Here is a 20219-nt window from a genome sequence, read left to right as displayed (position 1 = left end):
AATAAGTCTAGCTACCAGAAGAACACTGTGGAAAGTATAATAAGTCAGTTTTCTAACATGAGAGCACCTACATACAAAAATATTAAACAAGTTCTATGCAGTGTAAATAAAAGTAGTAATAAGAATATAGAGATCTGTAATGTTTGCTGGAATAATAAGTTGAGTGAGTTTAGCTTATTCATGTGTCCAACAGAATCAGGAAATGGGACTCCGCAGATGGGACAATCTTAAACATGAAGTATAGCCAGTCAACAGCTTAATGATAAAATGCTATTGAAACTTACCCCAGACAAAGAAGATAACACTTCCTGTGGCCACTTCTTTGACGCAAGCTAGATATTTCGTCTCTACAAGAAGAAGGGAGCTGCAAGAAAATGAGATATTAGGTAGATGCTGATGAAAAGGCGAAAAGTAACAAGGACAATTCAATTCAATGTTATCCAAGCACCAAAATCCACAGCAATGCAAACAATGAGCTATAATGCACATTTAATTTCACCTTAGACAGATAAGTAAGCCCAACTTCACAAATTCATGGACGGTTGGTTCAATAAGCAAAAGTTTAGTAATATTACCTAGCAGCTGCAAAAGGTTCATCAAAGTTTTTATTCATGATACATTAGCTAAAAAAGAAAAGAACAGACAAACACTTTCAGAAGAAAAGAATAGACAAACAATCCCTGAAAGTCAAGCCCCTGACATATTACTGATGATCTTTGATGATTTCTACATTAATAGGTTCACCAAACAGAAGAACCATGTACATATTTAGACAGCATAAGGTATCAAACTAAGGGAAGCAGACATGTTTTGCTTCTTTTTCTTCTAATCAGTGTTGTCAAAACATTTCATTTAAAAGCTGTTAGTCTTGCTGATTTTGAAACTTGTTATTGTCAAGAATTGATATGATAAAAGTTGTTTTCTTAACAACTCAGCACTTTGTCCTGACCAATGAGATTCATACATCACAATGCATTTCACTTCCTAATCAGACTATAAAATTGGAGGCAGTTCTGCAAAGAATATCTAGCTGAGCAAGCCACAGCTCAAGTTCATATCACACTCATCATGATAGTTGCATTTTGATAATTCTTAATGGCAAGCGTTGATACCGTACAAGCAAAACTTTCTCTGAGGCAAATATTACAAGCATTTATGCAATCTGATAACTCAATGAACTGTTGGTTTACGTATCTTCTTTAGAGCACATGGATGATAGTAGATCTAATAGATTAGTCCACATAACACATGCCTAGAATAAGTACCAGCTTTTGCCTTGTAGCTCAACAAACATGAATCCCAAGAATGTGTAATCCTAAAGAGAAGAACCCAGTAGCATCTAGTAGATACAAAAGCTGATAAGCAAAAGACAATCCTGCAAAGAAAAAACATGTCAATTAGAGGAAACTAAATTCATATCATTGTCATAGTTTATGGAAAACAGTCCAAAGAATAATTACAACTCCATCCAAAAGAAAAAAGTTCCCACTCCTTACCAAGCATGCCTTTTGGTGCCATTTTCAGTAGAAAACTATTAAATTCATGACGCGTCTTCTAGTAGTAGATGCTTTTCACCAGAACTATTCCTAGAAGTTGAGAAATTTTCACATCCATCAAATTAGTCCATGTTGTCAATCTTTCCTCACTCTCACCCCATAAGCTCACTTGAAGTGCAGCTTCCCTTTCTCTATTGCATAGATGATACAATTTGGACCAAAAATACGACAACACAACCTACACAATATTTGTCCAACTCAGAACACAGTAAACATGCTCTACTAAAAACAGAAAAGCCAGAAGCTTGCTTGAGAGTAAAAAATGAAGGACTTTTGACAACAGAAACATATCCAGCATTAAAAAATGACCAATCAAAAGTAATGAGAACAACCGATAAAAAAAAGAACTTATTTCAAAATTTATGAATTGTCGAGTAGACAAAATTCTGTTCCATTCTGCTAAAAATAAAGTAACTGAATTTAAGGAGTACCAAAAGAAAACGAAACAATTACCAAAAATACAATAGAGAGGACTTTCTGGCGTTTCTCTAGACCATTATGATGAATTGCATTAGCAAGGGAATCCAATGGCAAAATCTTCTTCTCGCTGTCAAGATTATCCTTTGTTTTTACTTTAATATTAACCGCTCTTCTTCTCAACCCATAAAGAGACTCGGCAAAAGAAGCATCAGTTGTTCTCAAGTTGACACTGCAATGTCCTTCTTTCCCCATTAACGGTTGGGCTCCATTCCACTATGTCAGAAAACAAAGCCTTTATATAGATTGTAAAAGCAATAAATAGAGGGACTACTCCAACTCCAGAATTAAGATAGGTTTAGCAGAAAACAGAATATTCAATATATTCATAGGAATAAAAAAAAATGCCAAGGACCAAGAAAACAGCATAGTTTCTTCTGCAAATTAGCAGACATACTGAATCTTTGTGAGATCAAGCAATTATAAGTGGAATAGAAGATGAAAGGATACTCTGAAGAACAGAATCATACCAGCATCAACATTGTCCATCACATTCATAGGAGAACCTTGACCAATTCCCTGGTGTAACTTTCCATCACTTGATAGAACAACATAATTCTTTCCACTTTTCTAGCCCATTTCATGTCCTTGATGCAACTGAAGTCATCGAGGCAAATTGAAAAAGCTGGTTTTTGTTCCTGTTAAAGTGCGTGTGTGATAGAGTAAGGGAGAGTTGAAACACCTCAAAACTCATGCTGTTAATCAGAGGGGAAAAATGAAGTTTCATATGGTAAAACAGCAAGTGATTTAATAGCTTGAAGAATTCACAGGCCATATGATGCAGCCGACAAATAGTAAAAGAAGCAGGAACTCGAGCAGAGGTATTAAGCTTCTCGAAATTTTAGCTATGGCAAGTACTCAGCTAATTTAAGCTTGTTCTGTGCAACTATCTGACATAAGGAATAAAGAGACGAAGCAACAAGGGTAGAAGTGGAAATGTGTGGAATATGAGCAAGCTGGGTCACACCATGGCAAAAGGTCCTTAAAAATCTATTATAAAAAAAATTCAAAAGATATTTTAGATTGGAAAGGAAAAACGGGGATTGTGACAACCCCTTTTGCCATGTTTCAAAAGCAATTCACTCTTAAAGTGACGTCACTTGGTAAAATGAATTCCGCTGAAAGTGAGCCTAAATTCTCGGTAAACCTAAATTCCACTTAAACGAGAATTGTGAACCCGCTAGGAACGAGGTTCTACAATTTTACCTACTTCACTTATTGCTCTCGTAAGCAAAGATCCGATCACCCCTACGCCATTGGAATTACCCCAATTTCCATCTTCCTTCAAGTTCCCCTGGGTAAGAATTCTATTAGAAGCAAAAACTTTGAAGTTCATCTTCATGTGAAAAATCAGGACGTAGGTCTAAGACTATGCCTAGGTACATGATAAGAGCCACACACGGTTCGCAAGTAACAAATAAATATACTTTCATATATAATATCACGCACGAAGTGTGCAATGTGGTAGTATGCTACATCAAAAGCATTAAGACCGAAATAAGAACAATGCCATAATGACTATACAGAATTAATGCTATAGCTTTTACCTTGTGAAGTAGAGCGCTAATGGAAAAGAAATGGAGTTGGTTTGCTACAGAAGCAGCGAGCAAGGAATCACCCGAAGACAGCGCCAATATGGAAACTCTTCCAATAGATAGGTTCAGGATGCTCAACTCATCAATCGATTGACTATTCCTGTTGTCTTTGATTTCCTCTGCCAAACCCACGACTTCCTTTGTCCTTGCTACATTAAAACCTAACGACCACCCAAATGAGAGAGAGAGAATCGTGATGAGTAAACATACACCACTACAATGGAGAAACAGAGAAGTCTTTCGATGAAGCCCGCTAGATTTCTGGTGTTTCCTCTCACAATCTCTTCCTCTTTAACCTTTCTCGCCGTCTTTTCCATTTGGGTTCTCAAAGCTACCCCTCCATTTCAACGCCAACAGTCCCCTCCTCTTCATCTCTCCTTCAACCAAACTCCTCTGCAGAGTTCCGGTCCCTTCCAACCAGTTCCTGTGGTCTCGAAAAATCTAGATCCTCATGTTTTCCAGGGAGATCTTTCAGCAAAAAGCATCAATTTCTTCCCGACAGGTGGAAACGTGGACATTTCGGCTTCCGACGATGCAAGTGATCCGAGTACAGCAACAATAGCAGCTAATGAAATCCAAATACAAGTAGCTAAGAATTCATCCTCATAGTCCAGGATTTTGTTAATAAAGAGTTTCTTAAAGCCAATACCTACAAAACAAAACAAACCCAGTTACTGAATTAAAACAAAAAATAAGACAAAAAAGATGAATTTTAATGAAAATTGAAGAACCCAGATGGAGTTTGAACTTTGAGTAGCTTATGCCGAGAGAGTAACTGAGAGTAACCACTTTAGCTTGAAGACTTGGAGTAAGATAGCCGCCATCAAAACATCAGCCACCAAAATGGACACAGCGAGGTGTGCCACTGGAGCTTTCATCATCTGTAGGGTTTTTCATACTGAGACTGTATCTGAGAAAATAACATACTATATATCCATTAAAACATAAGAGTAAAGAAAAAAAATTAAAGAGGGAGGAGTCATAGAGTCACCTATTTTGCACATGGCCAACTATGGTGGTAGAGGAGGGCGTTGCTTCGTTTACAGATTTTGAAGCTTCAAATGACTTTTGGAAAACAAATAGTTCAGTTCTCTTAGCAATCAAGTGATTAATCAGGCAAAAAAGGAATGAAAAGAGAAAAAGAATAAGAAGGGAGAAAGGAATATCAAAGAATCAGAAGGAAAGAAAGAGGAGATGACAGCAATTTGGAAACGAAGAGGAATTAGAAATCTGTTGAAAGGAAGAAGACATGAAAGATTAGAAATCTGAAGATGAAAGGGAAGACGAAAGAGGAAACAGGGAAGAAGGCATGAAGCGGCGGGAGAATTATGAGAATGATAAATGTCTTAACCCTAGAAAAAAATATGAACCAAGAAAAGGACCCATATGCCCATATCATTCCAAAGCACAAGAGAAGTAGAGTTGTAATTTTGCAACTGCCTTCAATCCTGGCACGTGAACAGCACGAGGGCCGACGAAAACGAAGAAGGGCCGACGAAAAAAAGAGCCTCAGACCAAAACCCCCCACTCGCTCTTATTCTATATATGTTGATTAGGGAAAAATGACCCTTATTGGACAGAGGTCTAAAAAGAGGGACTCTGTTGAGATTGTAGATGTTGTGCAGTGACAAAAAAAAAAAGGTCCGGTCAAATTTGTTGATTGCTGTGAGTTGTTAGATTAAAGGATTTGATTGATTAATCAACCAGTGAGACCAAGAAAACATGACGGGTTTGTTTGGAAAGCATAATTGGGAGGTTATTTGAAATTTTTTTAAATTGGCGTTTGTACTGTGTAAAATAAAAAGTGGGGTTTTTTACTGCGTAGAGTTCCGACATTGGATTCCTTAGGTGCAGCCTTTTGCACTAAAGTCATGCAAACAATTCATTCGCTCACGTGGAGTCTGAATTTTTCAAAGGGCTTTAATAAAAATAACCGTTGGTTGAGGAGTAAAGCCACAGTAAAAGGCATTTACTCCTGAACACAGCACAAAGGCTTCACGAGCTCCTCTGTTCGGGCCTCTCTTCACCATTTTCATCTACCAACAGACGGGAAAGACAGCAGCAATCAAGCGAAGCCTGCGGCGACGTCCGGCAAACAACCAGATTGACTGCGTTTTGAATCTATCGGACGCATTTCACCCTGCCGCGGTCGACACTTCCAACACCCAAGCGGAATTGGGTGCTCCGAGGCCATTCCACTTTCTCCCTATCTACAGCGGCAGGTACAATTCCCTCGATTTACCATTAGCTGCAATTTACATTCCATAAACCTGCGTTGATCTCTCTTTCTAGTTGTCCACGGCTTCATCAGCTGATTATCTCCCTTGGACACCTGATTTTGTGTTGGGTGTGTGCGAAGAGTAGATTTTGTTTATGCTAGATTAAAATCTACTTAGGATTAATTGAACCCGAATCTGAATGAATGGTGGAATAAAGCTGCTCTGGCCTTCCAAATTGGGAGGTTATGAGCATTAAAACTGGATTAACTGGATAAATTGCAAGCAGGGAGATTTATCGTCTTTGGGCTTTTTTCTTATCATGGAAACAAAATATTTAATGGGGAAAATAAAATCTGTCCTGAATTTATTAGGAGGATAAGTCAATGTTAGAAGTTAATTTTGCTTTGGAATATGTCAATTTAAGAAGTAAAATAATTGAAGGTGGACAGAAGTAAAATATATATTATGACCCTTAAAAAAATAAATTCATCACCCTTAAAAAAAATAATTGAAGTAAAATATATTCTATGACGTAAATTAAAGATGGATAGAAGTTGTTTAATAAAAGTTTTGCCGAAAAAATACAAGGGATTTTCACTGCTTAGTTGCATTGGCCTTTGGCAATCAGTTTTCTTTTTTTCCATGGTTTCTTTTGCTTTCTTTCCAATTAAAAAGGTTTGCCTCATAACGCACAAGGATTGGATGTGATAGGAAACATAAAATCAAAATATACTGGTTTGCTGCAAAATTTTTAAAGTATTTAAAGTTAAATGTTTAAGCGTCTGGATGCCCAAGGCAGTAATATGCAAAATATTACTGATAATGAGCCAACGAGTCCCTGGATTAATACTTTGAAGTTAGCAGCAAGTTACTTGTCCTTGGCATTGATCATGTTGATTATTATTGAATAATAAACTCATAAGTTGATTATTATTACTTGTCCCTGGATTATTGTAGTATAAGTTGTTTAATGGGATGCTACTTGATAAGTCATAACTCAGACACTTTATGAAGGAATAGAAAAAATGGTTTTGAAGAATACTGAGATGGGACATATACTTGACAACAAAAGTTTACATGAGTGGCCCAGAGAAAAGATTCTTTACATTTTGAGTCTGACCCAGAACAAAAGAAAAAAGAAAAAAAGCAGATGATTTGCACCTTTTCAACCAAGAAATCGTATACGGTGCTTACCACAGCCTGCACAGTTATAGATGCTTGAATTCATAACTTTTGGTTCTGTTGTAAGTCTCATTTGATGAGGTAAGATACATGTCAATTAGGTCATAATCTCAAATGTTAGGAGTTAAAAACATGTATTATAATGGACTGCTAATTTCCAGAATTAACAGACGCATGGGATTTTTTGTTTCACACTGGAATTTGAAAGCTAACATGCTGGGAATTTGTTTGGATGCAAACTCCCATTTGCTGTTTGGATGCATATTTTTTGCAATGAGTTAATAATTTTACTGTCCAGCTGCTGCCATTACGGTTGTTGTGAGGCAGTTCTCTCTTCGGTTATGACCGCTGAGAAGAGGAAGAAGCCTTCTTGTGATTGTATGTCCTTCTACGCTGTATTAGAAAGTAATTTTCGCAGCATATTAATTGGTTAATAATACATTTTGTTCGAATTTTGAAGCCGCACCTGTTAGCTGTACGTCCCATTGCTCTACCTGTTCGTCAACTGCATCCAACAACTACATCAAGTGCCTTGAGGTCTACTTTGAGGCAAGTGCCTTGGTTGAGTTCCTTCTGCACCTGTTTTTGCTTTCACTATTGATTGTCCAGATCTGTTTCCAAACCACTTTAATTCAATTTATGTTATATCAGTCCACTGCTAACTGTTTTTCCCCATCAAACTTAGCAAATGGCTTCTAGGATTCATTGGACTGATGCAATGGATGAAGCTTTCCTCACAGCCTACGTCAGTTTTCGGGAAAATAACATTTGGGACAACAGGAAGTCGCTAGAGACCAACTACGACATGTTGGCAGCCCATTTGGCGAGCAATCACATACTGACTGTGACTGGCCAGCAATTGCAGACCAGATTCTATTACATCAAGAAGAAATGGGACCTGTTCTGCAATCTGCGTGGGATTTCATCAAAGACAGAGACCGGGGTTGGGTGGAGTGAGGACAGCTACTGTTTCACTGCTGATGATGAACATTGGGCCAACTTGGAGCAGGTATGGACTTGTCGCTTCCCTGACTTCTGTTAATTGAATTTCTCTGTACTTCAGATTTGAAAGGTGACTTCAGATTCCCTATTGAACTAAAAGCTGAGCACTCAATCTTGTTTAAACTGCACTTGTTATTCTCACTTGTGTCTAATCCTTGATGTCTTTTCATCCTTGAGTTTGCCGGTGACTTCATCAAGTTTTATATGCTGACTCCACTTGTTATTCCATCTTTTTTTTTTCCGCAAAGTCTTGAGATGAGTTACGAATTGACGCTCAGTCATTACATCCTTATTAGATTGAATGATGAAAAGAACCTGTAATTTGGGCCACAACTCATAATATTCAATTCTGAAGCATGCTAGATTTGGGTTATAAAGGGTTATAAGGGGAGGTTCCTGAATAATATATATTTTCCTTGTTAAAATAACTTGAATATTTAGAGTTTTCAGTAAGCGCATGAATTTTTTACTTTAAAAAAAAATACAGCTTCAATGAATTCGGATGACAACTCGAGTTACATCCCTTTTCATCCTCATTTTTAGTCTTTCTTGCTGAATCAGCTTTTTTGTCCATGTGTTTTGGAGACTTGGTTGTGTTTTCTGTTTCTTCACAAAGTAATCAGTGTGGCTTTGGATTCTTTTATCCTCTCTGTATGGGTTATATTGGAAGTAAGATGTGATAGTAGCAAATCAAGGCAGCATTAGTGAGTAAATTTATAAATCTGGGTTCTTGTTTCCATGATATGATTTACTTGAAGTTGGATTATCCTTCGCTTAGTTGACCATTCTTTTCTGGGCATTGTCATTAACTGGATTAGCTTTGATTGGATTATTTGACTGCAAAATGTGGTGGAATTTGCTCGGCTTAGCTGCTGGTGATTTGTCATTCACAACTCTTTGTTTAATATACAAAAAAATAGCTATCGACAAAGTTTTGGATCCTGGATTTAGCTATCGACAAAGTTAATTGAATTAGCATTTTCCTTGTTGAAATAACTCGAATATTAAGATATTTTCCTTGTACACTATCAATTCCTGTGTCTTGACTTCATATTTGCATTTCACCAGACCAATGCCTCGTACGTTGACTTCAAAAAAGAGAATTCATGCTACTGGTACGATCGGTTGACACCTCTACTGCTTGGAAGACATGCCACAGGCAGCCGTGCCCAGTCTGCAAGCGAGGTCGTTCATTTGGAACCGCCTCGCCGAGAACGGATCAACTCTGCTAGTAAAAGTCGAAAGGGAAAAGGTAAAGCCTCTAGCTCGAGGGTGCCTACTCCGGTGAACGTACCAGCAGTTGAGGATGACGACGACGTCTACTATGTTCCCCCAGTTCCTGGTGCAGTTGGACAAAAACGGTCAGCCTCAAGCCTAGGAACCAGTGGTGAACCTGAAGGGAGTAGAGGTTCAAAATCGACACGGTCATCTACTGGTCTTGAGGATGCTCTAAGCAAGATCGGGAATTACACCGACTTCGTTCTTGAGGACAGACGGAGTAGGTCGGAGTACGACTCCCTCCACGGCATAATGCAGTGCCAGGATGTGATCACCTCAATGGATATTCCGGACGAGTGGAGACTTGAAGCATGTGATCACTATGCCAAATATGAGAACGAGGGTGCAAGGATTATTTTTATTAGAGCTTCTGCAGCCGATCGCTACGGCTACATCCTGAAGTTGATGAAGGCGAAAGGCTTGGCCTAAGAACACTTTCTGTGGCATGCCACTTATGTGGAATGTTTGTACTATTAAAGTATTTACTGTCCTGTTTTCAGTTTTAAAAAAACTTCAGAATGGGTAAGGAAAAGGTTCATATCAACATTGTGGTCATTGGTCACGTCGACTCTGGAAAGTCGACCACTACTGGTCACTTCATCTACAAGCTTGGAGGAATTGACAAGCGTGTGATGCAGAGGTTTGAGAAAGAAGCTGCTGAAATGAACAAGAGGTCATTCAAGTATGCTTGGGTGCTTGACAAGCTCAAGGCTGAGCGTGAACGTGGTATCACCATTGATATTGCCTTGTGGAAGTTTGAGACCACGAATGTTACTGCACAGGTACCTATTTGGATCAATCTGCCTACAATCCATACCAAAAGCAACAGGTACTGAATTGCAAATTGGATTATGCTTGAGATGGTAAATAACAACGTATTAACAAATACTTCTCTTGTCAAAGCTTTTCTATTCGTTTTAACTTCGCATTGAAAGAGTTGAGAGACTAACATCAAATATAAGTAGTATCAGTTTGTTGCATCTTTGATCTACATTTGAAATTAATTAGCAGTATCAAATAGCAGTCGTGAGAGTCTTAACCGATGAACTAAAAAGAAGCAGGCCACTGGATTAATGTCCACCATTTAACTATTTGAAAGATTATTGCACCAGAAAAATAATCTGAACTTTTGTACTGTAATAATAATAAAGATTGGGGAAGAACTTTTGTAGGTTTGCTGCTTGCAGCATTAAATTAACCCATCATCTCATCCCATAAATATAATTCCTGGGTCAGTACCGAACGCTTTGTTTAGATCGACTTTTTTTTTCTAAAAATTTTTTAAATATATTTTTCAATCTCTTTTTTCATCTCATATATATATCAAATTAAAGTAGTAATATATTTTTGTACGGAAATTTCGAGAAATAATAATAGTAATCCAAATGGTGGGCTAATCATCTCATATATATTTCATTCAAAGAAAAATCGTAATCAGTGATGGTGGGCCTCTACACTGACTCCAAAATCAGACGTCCTATGGCTAAAATTGTGGAACCTATCAACCAAACTCCTGAAAAGGACATGCATCAGAAATTTCCTACTATACACATAAATGAAAAATAAAAAAGAGAACGTACACGAAAATCTGTTAGATTTATCAAACAGTAGTGTTGATCCGATCTCAACAGTGTTTCTTTTGTAATTTAGAATCTATTCAACAAATATCAGAATTACTGCATACTGTGCAAGGCACGTACCCTCATACTAGTCCAAAATAAAAGACGCACGAATCTGAAGAAAGAAAGTTCCTGCAACGACAAAGTGGACACTTTGGTGGAAGTTCTCTAAAAACTCCAATGCAAATCAGCCAAAAAAACGAACGAAGACAAAAAAGTCTGCCAACACCGCAGTTTCCAAGCAATGCGCTCTCTTAAGCTTCTCTATAGAGCGTGCGACCAAACCCGTTGTCTCCCTCAAATCCAGAGATAGGGACAAAAGTTTATTTTGTCAGGATTGTATCCGACCTTCTTCAAGTAGGAAGACACTTCCTTCACAATTTCATCATAACGTGCCTTGGAGTACTGACTATGGCATCCATCTAGGCAACAAAAAAGATTGAAGAGAAGTTAGAGATAAACAACAGGCCTGCAGTATTTGTGTTTAATATTACACCCCCAGGAGCTCACCTTGTTGCAGCAGCAAATCATTTGTCTCACACCAAGGGTGAAAGCAAGCAACGTGTGCTCTCGGGTCTGACCGTCCTTAGAAATACCAGCTTCAAAACCACCAGTGGTGGAAACTCATTCAAACTTCTCAATCTTCAATCCGACCATATATATATTTTATTCATCATCTCTCCCTGCCTCTTCAACTAGTATATATTTTATTCACCCCAGCAGAAGCCTTTAGCCCATCCTCGGCTGCTTCTTCTTTTTGAGGTGTTACAACTTGAAGTAACCTGGTGAGATCTGTTTTTTGAGATAGTACGGCCTGGAATTAGTTTCGCTTGAATTGTTGTTTTATATACGCTTACGTAATACATTTATATATTTATATTAATAAACATAATATTAATTATACATTTATACATATTATTAATTACATTTATAGATCTGTCTCGAGAAAGATTTATAAAGGTACATAATTTTTACTTTTAAGCATGCGGATACAGGTTGTAATGTGTTGTTCTAGCTTGAGTGTCTTTGAAAAAAATAAATAAATAACATAACAACATTTGTTTTATGTGACGTATATGAAATAAAAAATAATTAAAAAATATGTTTATGATATAAGTAAATAAATTTGTGTAAATAATCTATTATTCAAACAAACTCATTGTAAACATATATACAGATATATCAATTATCATGGCCTGGAACAACCGCCGTGGTGCTAGAGGACGCAATGCGGACCGCATGAGGCAAGATGAGGAAGATGAGGCCTTACTTCTTATGAGTGCCTCGTTAATGTTAATGCATCCGTCACTTGCACACGTGGATAATAATCAACCACTTCCGCAACATGATGGGTCATTCACAGATAGGCAGTGGGTCGAAAGCGTACTCTACGGTCATCATAGACGCTCAATAGACAACATGCGTATCACGGTTGATAATTTCTTGCTGCTGTCCAATATCCTTGTCGAGAGACAATACGTTCCACACAATTACCAACAGCGCGTGCCCATACAGGAGGCGCTTGCTATGACCTTAATGTTGGTCAGCCACAAGCATACGCACCGTGTCTTGGGGACAATTTTTGATCGATCCATCGAGACGATTAATCGAAATATAAAAAAGGTGCTCCGAGGCCTGTGTCTATTTGCAGCTGAAATAATACGACCGGGTGACCAGACTGCAGTTCATCCACGAATTGCAAACTCAACTAATTTTTATCCATGGTTCAAGGTAATGTGGAAAGCATAAGTGATTTTTGGCTTGATTTAGTAAGACGATTCTAGAAAGTTGATTATATATATTTTTTACACATATTAGGATGCCGTGGGAGCGATGGATGGTACCCACATCTCAGCTTGTCCTCCGACAGGCGAGCAAATGGCATATACAAATCGGCACGGGTGGCAATCACAGAATGTTCTGGCAGTTTGTGACCATGACATGCGCTTCATCTATGTGTATGCTGGATGGGAGGGAAGTGCACACGATGCGCGAGTGTTGGAGTCAGCATTAGCATATCCGTCCGATTTTCCACTGCCGCAACCTGGTAAGTGATGGGTCCAATATTTCAAGTCAAGCATGTGCTATGCTTTATTACCACAACTCCTATTTTTTATCGCGTTTATTAATTAGAATAACTTTGTCAATTAGGCCGGTACTACTTAGTTGATGCGGCATACAAGAATGCTCCAGGTTTCATGCCCCCGTATAAGAACGTGGGGTCCGAATCTCCGGCAAAGGCCTTGTTCAATACTCGACATTCGCAACTTCGCAATGTCATTGAGCGCACATTTGGTGTGCTTAAGAAAAGATTCAAATGGTTAAAGGGTCCGGTAGATAATTTCTATATGAGCACTCAAATCAGTATAGTCATTGCTTGTTGTGCGTTGCACAACTTTTTAAGGATGCACCAACCAGAAGATGCCCATTTTCAACGGTTTGAATCAGAAGACGTGCACTTAAATGAAGAGCCAGAAATAGGCGGGCTAGTACCTCAGCCGTTCGCATTAAACGTATCTCCTGCAGAGCTGGCGGAATGGAAATCTAAACGAGACTACATAGCGACTCAAATGTACGCAGCACGGGGGCGACGCCGCCGTTAGGTGTTCATCGCATTACAAAGGATTGTAATTGTCCAGGCAATTTATTTTCCCATGTGTAGAGTGTACTAGAAATGCCCTCGATTTCCAACTTCTAAATTAATCTGTACCGTTTGTGTATTAAGTATGCAATTGGTTTAGCGTAAACGTAGTATAAAGTCAAAATTTTCGAAGTCAAAGTCAAAATTTTCAAAGTCAAAGTCACCTGCTTAAATTCAATAATGAGCACCTGTCCAAACGCTAATTTACACGATTTACTTACTATCCAAACGCTTATTTCATATTTACGCAATCTTAAAAAGTAACCTAAAAAATATCTCAAATAACTTACAATCCACACGGAGCCGACATAAGGGAGAGAAAAATTTATTCAGGTATATGAATTGTTCAATACTGGCAGAATTTTATAGAGATCTAACTGATGGTGAAAAACTTGCTATATTGACTCTTATGAGCACAAATAGACATATATATTTTGGTTGGGTTTTAAAAGTGAAAAAATATCTCAAACAATATAATTTGGATGTACATGATGTGCTTGACTGCAAATATGGATATTTAGCCAAAATACCAATTCTCCGACTGAAACCCAATTACCGAAATCCAAACTTCCAAATAGAAGTTTGGACGGTAATGGGATATCGACTTGGACGAAATTTTTTTTTTACCGAATTCTTGATTACAGGCGGATGAACACCCTAATCCATCTGACCTATGGATTTGACATCTCAGTATGGTAAATAAGTCATACATCAACAAGGTGGAATCTTTGATTGTCAACTCAGAGAGTAAAAGTTGGAATATAGCACAATATTAACTGCCAAATCTCGTAAGAAATTTGGGGCACTTAAAAATGGAAAATTTGATACTTTTATCAGTAAATACCAATTGTGTTCTTTGTACACTACAAACTTTATCTACCTTTTTGTCCGCTTACGATTCAAATACGAATAAATCATCAAATTCCTAAATGTCATATCAAAATAAGAAAGCTTTGAATTTTTTTATGTGTTTAAGTGCTTGACACTTGTACAAAATATAAAACTTAATTTACCACTAAATTATATAGTGATAGTCTGACAGAATAAATTTAAATAGCAGAGCAAGAAGACTTAATAGCAATTAAAGAAAAACCTTAACACGTTAAATTCCAAATTATCCCATCCCTGTCATTTTTCTTTCCAAACGGGATATTTTCTTCTCCTACTACTATATTTATTAACCCAGCACAATCTAGCAGTTCAATCATTCAACCTGATGAACCGTTCATCATATTGGGCCGAACCTCTAGTTTGACTAGATAAAAAGTTGACATGATCAAATTTGTTTGATCCACTGGTTCAATCGGAAACCCTTCCAGTTTTTGGTTGGACCATTTTTTATTTTTTAACACCATTGTGGATCTTTGGTTTTTTGAACCAAAATGTATATATGCTGTTGATAAGGTTGAACATTGGATCTCCATTTAATTATGCATAATATTTTACCACTTGCTTAGTTTTTATTTGATAATTAAATTAAATTTTAAATGAACTTGTTTATTTGTTATTAATCAATTAATCTTTTAAAATTCCAAACTAAAAATTTTATTATCACATCACGATATTTGAATAGTTAGAAAATTATATTCTTAAACAAATAAAATTATAAAAAATGATGCTCTTTCTCTGAAAATAAGTAAAACAATTTTAATTTATGTTTGACTACACAATTTATTTGCATCAACATATGATATATGAAATTAAGTCTTCTAATTAATGTTTATATGTTCATTGTATATTTTTCTAAGTACAATAGTTAGTATCTAATAAGATTTTATTATATATTTTATGCATACAAAAAATTAATATTTTGTATTTATAATTATTTTGTAGTAAACTATTCATCCAACCAGTGATCCATCTATTCAACTAGTAATCCATTGATCCCATCATTTTACTAGGTTCCTTATCGGGTCAAATTTAATAACTATACCTACAAGCCATCCTATTTTCTACTTATTTCTAGCTCTTTTCTTTTTGGCCAAAAGAAAAATTTTTTTCTTTTGGGCCTCGGGAATAGCGATTTGATAGATGCTAAAGTTGAAAGCAAGAAGTCAAACCGTCCTATGCTTTTGGAGTCTCGTATTCTTAAAGGTCTGGTTGTTATTGATTTTTTAAATTTTCTTTTTTTATTATTTTAGAAATTTTTTTTGAAGTTTTGAAAAGATGTTCTTCAGAAATTTAAAGTTTTGCTCTTAGAAGTTTTAGAAATAGGATTTCAGACCCAAAGAAAATTGAAAATCTTTAGAGATGTTCTTTAGAAATTTGTCCAGCAACAACTTTAAAATATCTTTTATTATATGTTAAAATTTGCCTCCTCAAGATAAATTTTCTAGATCCGTCCATGGTTTGATTTTCAGTCATATTATCTTGATCTTTCTACGTCTTCTTTTTTTTTTTTTGTTGAAAAATTACAATCCTTTGGTTAATGACAGTGTAATTTTCTGATTTTAATCTTAATGCAGTTGTGGTTCATCTAAGAAAAAAACCACTGGGGAGGCAAGCACCAATTCTCAAGCAAGCCAAATATAAGATCAAGAAAATCGTTTTGCATAAAAAAAGATTAGCTAATTCCGTTTGGATTAGCTGTTTTTGGGGGTATTTTTAAATTATTTTGTTATAGTAATGTACATGAAAAACTTTTAATGTAGATGAGATTATTTTTTATGTTATTTTTTGTGGTTATTTTTATATTTTTTGAGATTTTTTTTTGTATTTTTGGTATTTTTGAAGTTATTTTTAGTGTTTTTGAGGTTGTTTTTATTTATATATTACTATAGCATTGTATATGAAAAACTTATTTTTTTAATAAAATGTCCAATCCAAACAAAGCAAGTTCTGGTACTTGATTTAATACAAGTAGTCCTAGAGTTTTTAGTTTGACGCCATGCACTTGTGATCTTGACATTATTGCCAGTCATCTCCTTCTCTTATGGAATAATGCAACCCTGAATATCTTCAATATGATCATTAGGCGTTCGCCTTGTCAATATCACTTGAATCTTCTTTAGGGTACACGAAATCTGTACTTTTTAAGCTTTATTTACGTGTACCAATTTTTTAGTACCTCACTTGGGTTAGTTCATGAATTATGAATCAACGTGGTCAAGATTCAGAGACCATTCATAGGTTATTTATATTGCTGTATTATGCATTAGCAAGTAGAGTACAGTAGACAGCGACAACAGGATTGCCGGCAGCTCAACAAAAGCTAACACTGGGGTACTATTTTTTGAACTGCACCAAATTAATTAAATGCTCCATGATTGAAATTTTGTACAGGTTTAGAGCAACCATACATTGTATAAACTGAAAACAACCTAGAAAATCTAGTAGGACATGTTTTCATTGTATGCAGAGCAATGTAACAGAAGTTCCGACATCTTAGACAGTTTGGTAGCAGCAACATGGGCTGGGTTGGGTTGTCCTGCAGTCGTTGGGAGAGCAGGTCCGTACAGTGGGCAGTCCGGGATCGGACCAATGACTCCCTGCTCGATGTCGACCAACCGATTTTAACATGAACGGTTGAGATCGAGTCAATCTCAGATCGTCCACTATACAATCCGGTTCTCCTGGCAACAGCGGAAGAACCGGATCCCAACAACATACCTATTTTTTTTTTAACTCCTTTTTTCAACAACATACCTATTTGCTGGTTATCTATCTGAGGTTATCTACTAGCTTGGAGGTAATGGTGGCTTAAAATCTAGTAAATGCTATTTGAAAAATTCAATGCTGTGTTTTGCAGATTCTAAAGGTGTTGCTTATCAAATGAAGGAGGAGGGAGAAGAGGAGGGGGTGGTGGCTGTGGAGGAGGGAGGAAAATTTTAAAAAATTTGAAAAAAAAATACTCCAATAAAATATTAAATTTTAAAAATATCTCAACATATAAATCCAAAAATATCTAATTCATATGATTCATGTAGAGTATTTTTCAAATAGAAAGTTACAATGTAATTTTTTTGAAAATACCCCCCAAAATTGTAATATATCGTCTGTCATACTCCCTGCTTCTTTAAAAATTCAATAACTATTGAATGACAGTATTAAACAAATTTAATTAACTTTTGATAATGGGATTTTGCACCAATTCTAGAGTACTGATCAACTGGTAAGCCTAACAAAAAGAAAAACAAAATCAACTAGTAGTAAAAAATGAACTACCCCATTAAATATTCACCAAATCTTCAACTCACGCACCTGTTATAGCTAGAAACCTTGTGCACGGCTGCCACCAACTTTATTCGGCTTGGGTTGTTGGTTTTCGTGAAACTTTTTTGAAATATATTTCTTTTAATACAATTCTTTAATCACTTTTTTATCCAAGTAGGTCACACGCGGTGCCATATATTTTTTCTACAAAAACTCTAGAAACTTGCAGCCTAAACACTCCAAAATCTCGTATTACTTTCTCCGACGCCTTTGCATTGAGGAAGGCCAATCCCAGGTCTGGCCTCAAACTTTACTACTGATTAGGGCTACTCAGTTTTATTCCAGTTATCGCGTGACCTTCGTCTTTCAGTCCCGAAACCGCGGGGGCATCCGCCGCGCTCGCTACTACAGTTGCTTATAGGCTTGGAGGCCTCTATTACATACATATTTATGTGCTGAATTCTGGACTGAAGTAACGATGGACAAGGTTCTGGTGGTTTGTAATAGATGATCAAAATGAGACAGGGTACATTACAATCAACCCCAAAAGGGAAAGCACAAAAAAAATAAAAAAACTGGAAGTCCCCACACATACTTAATGGATGTTAAATAATCTGCATCCAAACTTTACTATCAAACAACTAATTAGTTTAGAAAGCTCTCAAACCTATATCCTACCTTTCATGGTGGAAACTAATTTCATTGAAACTCGCTATAATATTAGACTAGGATTGTCAACAGAGTTAAATTCCTATCGGTGTCAATAAAAACATATTTTTAAAAAAATTCTGAAATAGTGACATTTTGGGACAAAAAAAACATATTTATTGAATGCTTTTTTTTTTTTTTGAAAAAACAATTTGGTGAATGTATTTGTTGTTCTTAAGAATTGAAAGAAATGATATCATTAATTTTTTTTTTTTTTTTCTCTTTTACAAACAATGCGTTCAATATATGCTTTTTTCACTATTTCGGTTGAGGTTCCAAAACTATTTGATAACATTTTTCCAAGGACCACTATTTGGGAATCCTGTCCTGTCAAGTAGATGCTATTTCCTTGAGGTACGTTTAGAAAATCTACCGCAGCCTTGAAAGGGAATCAGCAAAATTAGCGTTAGCTCGTGGCACAGGTGGCTGTCAAATTATACGAACAATTATTGATGATGGATAAGGACTTCTGCTGTCAGGTTTGGTGACAACATGGTACACTATTGACTGTAGTGTAATAAATATGAAGACTAAAATAACAAATATAAATACTAACATAACAAAATAACAAAACACAATTACTGGTGACAACAAAGGCCTCTGATCTAGGGACAACAATAGGGATGGGTACCCACGGAAGCCCACAGGAGCCTGTGAGGGGTTAAATATACGGTGAACACTAAAAATGAGAATAAATTTTTGAGGTGAGTGCAAAAGAACGTCCAAACCCCTATTATAGTCACCACCTCTTCACGTGTTAGGGAAGACTCGTATTGTTAATTACGTGTTAGAAGCTCTTCCATTGGTGAGATGCTTTCCAATAAAAATTGTCATCAATTTGCATTAATACATAGACCTGAATTTGAAATGAGCTTCAAGTGCTTATAAGATGGTGAATAGCAATTTAGATTTTAATCTTTTTAATTTGCTGACAAATTAAATTTCATTTTGTGTAATATGGTGTGCATTCTTGTCGTTTCATTTTAAAGTTTTCAAATTGAGAAAGCCTTTATGTATAAAAAGTAATGAAACTAGCATTGCTTCATATCTAATTTACTTTTAGACCAAATTAAAATTCAAAATCTTTCCGAATAGTTGAGATTGAGGAAAAGAATATAACTTTTCATTCCACAGAATAATAGTGACATGTTGTGTTTAATACTAATGCGACGTGAGTAATTTGCTATAGAATGACCTGCTGCCCCAAGCTTCCAAATGGAATGAGCATGTTGCAGATTCAATTTCTTAGCACATGGACCTGATAAATTCAAGCTCGAGCTTCCAGCAGTACTTTCTTCACCTACCTTGAGTACTCCACTATTCTCAAAAGTTACTAGATAAAAATTGAGAGTTGGGGGGCAAATGATGATACAAAAAAGACACAACGTCACCTGTCAAATAAATTAAGGGGTGTATATAACAACTCTGCTGGATCAACTTAACTTCCGTTGTACCTAAACCCATAAAGCTTATTAAGTCTCACTTCATAAAAAAAAAACCCATTAAGTCTCCGATATAAATAATTAAAGTACAAGGTTAGTTGATTCATTCTGGACTCTTTGAATACAATTTACCTCTCTTTGAGTATTAACTCAAGCATCGAAAGCTCCACCAGAGATAAAATCCCCGTCGTTTATTTGAATTTGTACTATGTATTTGGACACTTGCTCTTGGGTTTATTCTTCCTTATTAGTACATCTTCAAGTAAGTTGAATATTCCCACTCCAACCAGACCAGGAACTTTAGTTATTTAATATTTTACCACTTTAGTGAGGCTTCATCTATCATTT

The 20219-nt window shown here is 36.3% G+C and overlaps 4 protein-coding genes across 4 annotated transcripts; all 4 read left to right on the top strand.

Moving 5' to 3' along the window:
* The first annotated feature begins 5190 nt into the window (after positions 1-5190).
* LOC113755702 lies at positions 5191-7728 on the top strand. Its single transcript, XM_027299635.1, has 4 exons — positions 5191-5252; positions 5614-5850; positions 7328-7407; positions 7490-7728. Exons 1-4 carry the CDS (start codon positions 5191-5193, stop codon positions 7726-7728), a joined length of 618 nt encoding a protein of 205 aa, XP_027155436.1.
* On the top strand, positions 7727-9763 carry LOC113763492. The gene is made up of 2 exons (XM_027307319.1): positions 7727-8038; positions 9100-9763. Exons 1-2 carry the CDS (start codon positions 7748-7750, stop codon positions 9736-9738), a joined length of 930 nt encoding a protein of 309 aa, XP_027163120.1. The 5' UTR covers positions 7727-7747; the 3' UTR covers positions 9739-9763.
* A 47-nt stretch (positions 9764-9810) lies between these two features.
* LOC113755695 (elongation factor 1-alpha-like) lies at positions 9811-10383 on the top strand. Its single transcript, XM_027299629.1, has 2 exons — positions 9811-10091; positions 10321-10383. The coding sequence occupies exons 1-2, from the start codon at positions 9828-9830 to the stop codon at positions 10381-10383; spliced, it is 327 nt and encodes a 108-aa protein (XP_027155430.1). The 5' UTR covers positions 9811-9827.
* Positions 10384-12119: 1736 nt separating this feature from the next.
* Positions 12120-13531, top strand: LOC113755688 (putative nuclease HARBI1). The gene is made up of 3 exons (XM_027299625.1): positions 12120-12659; positions 12747-12975; positions 13080-13531. The coding sequence occupies exons 1-3, from the start codon at positions 12120-12122 to the stop codon at positions 13529-13531; spliced, it is 1221 nt and encodes a 406-aa protein (XP_027155426.1).
* The last annotated feature ends 6688 nt before the right edge of the window (positions 13532-20219 follow it).

This window comes from Coffea eugenioides, chromosome 2, assembly GCF_003713205.1.
Source record: "Coffea eugenioides isolate CCC68of chromosome 2, Ceug_1.0, whole genome shotgun sequence".
NCBI lineage: Eukaryota > Viridiplantae > Streptophyta > Magnoliopsida > Gentianales > Rubiaceae > Coffea > Coffea eugenioides.
Note: the sequence above shows the minus strand (reverse complement) of the source record. Positions and strands in the feature narration are given on the sequence as shown.

Coding starts and splice junctions, on each gene's coding strand:
- LOC113755695 (XM_027299629.1), top strand. CDS start 9,828: ATGGGTAAGGAAAAGGTTCATATCAACATTGTGGTCATTGGTCACGTC. Junction 10,092..10,320: donor CCACGAATGTTACTGCACAG/GTACCTATTTGG, acceptor ATTAATTAGCAG/TATCAAATAGCAGTCGTGAG.
- LOC113755688 (XM_027299625.1), top strand. CDS start 12,120: ATGGCCTGGAACAACCGCCGTGGTGCTAGAGGACGCAATGCGGACCGC. Junction 12,660..12,746: donor ATTTTTATCCATGGTTCAAG/GTAATGTGGAAA, acceptor TACACATATTAG/GATGCCGTGGGAGCGATGGA. Junction 12,976..13,079: donor TTTTCCACTGCCGCAACCTG/GTAAGTGATGGG, acceptor TTTGTCAATTAG/GCCGGTACTACTTAGTTGAT.
- LOC113763492 (XM_027307319.1), top strand. CDS start 7,748: ATGGATGAAGCTTTCCTCACAGCCTACGTCAGTTTTCGGGAAAATAAC. Junction 8,039..9,099: donor ATTGGGCCAACTTGGAGCAG/GTATGGACTTGT, acceptor GCATTTCACCAG/ACCAATGCCTCGTACGTTGA.
- LOC113755702 (XM_027299635.1), top strand. CDS start 5,191: ATGACCCTTATTGGACAGAGGTCTAAAAAGAGGGACTCTGTTGAGATT. Junction 5,253..5,613: donor GAGATTGTAGATGTTGTGCA/GTGACAAAAAAA, acceptor TCCTGAACACAG/CACAAAGGCTTCACGAGCTC. Junction 5,851..7,327: donor CTCCCTATCTACAGCGGCAG/GTACAATTCCCT, acceptor TTTACTGTCCAG/CTGCTGCCATTACGGTTGTT.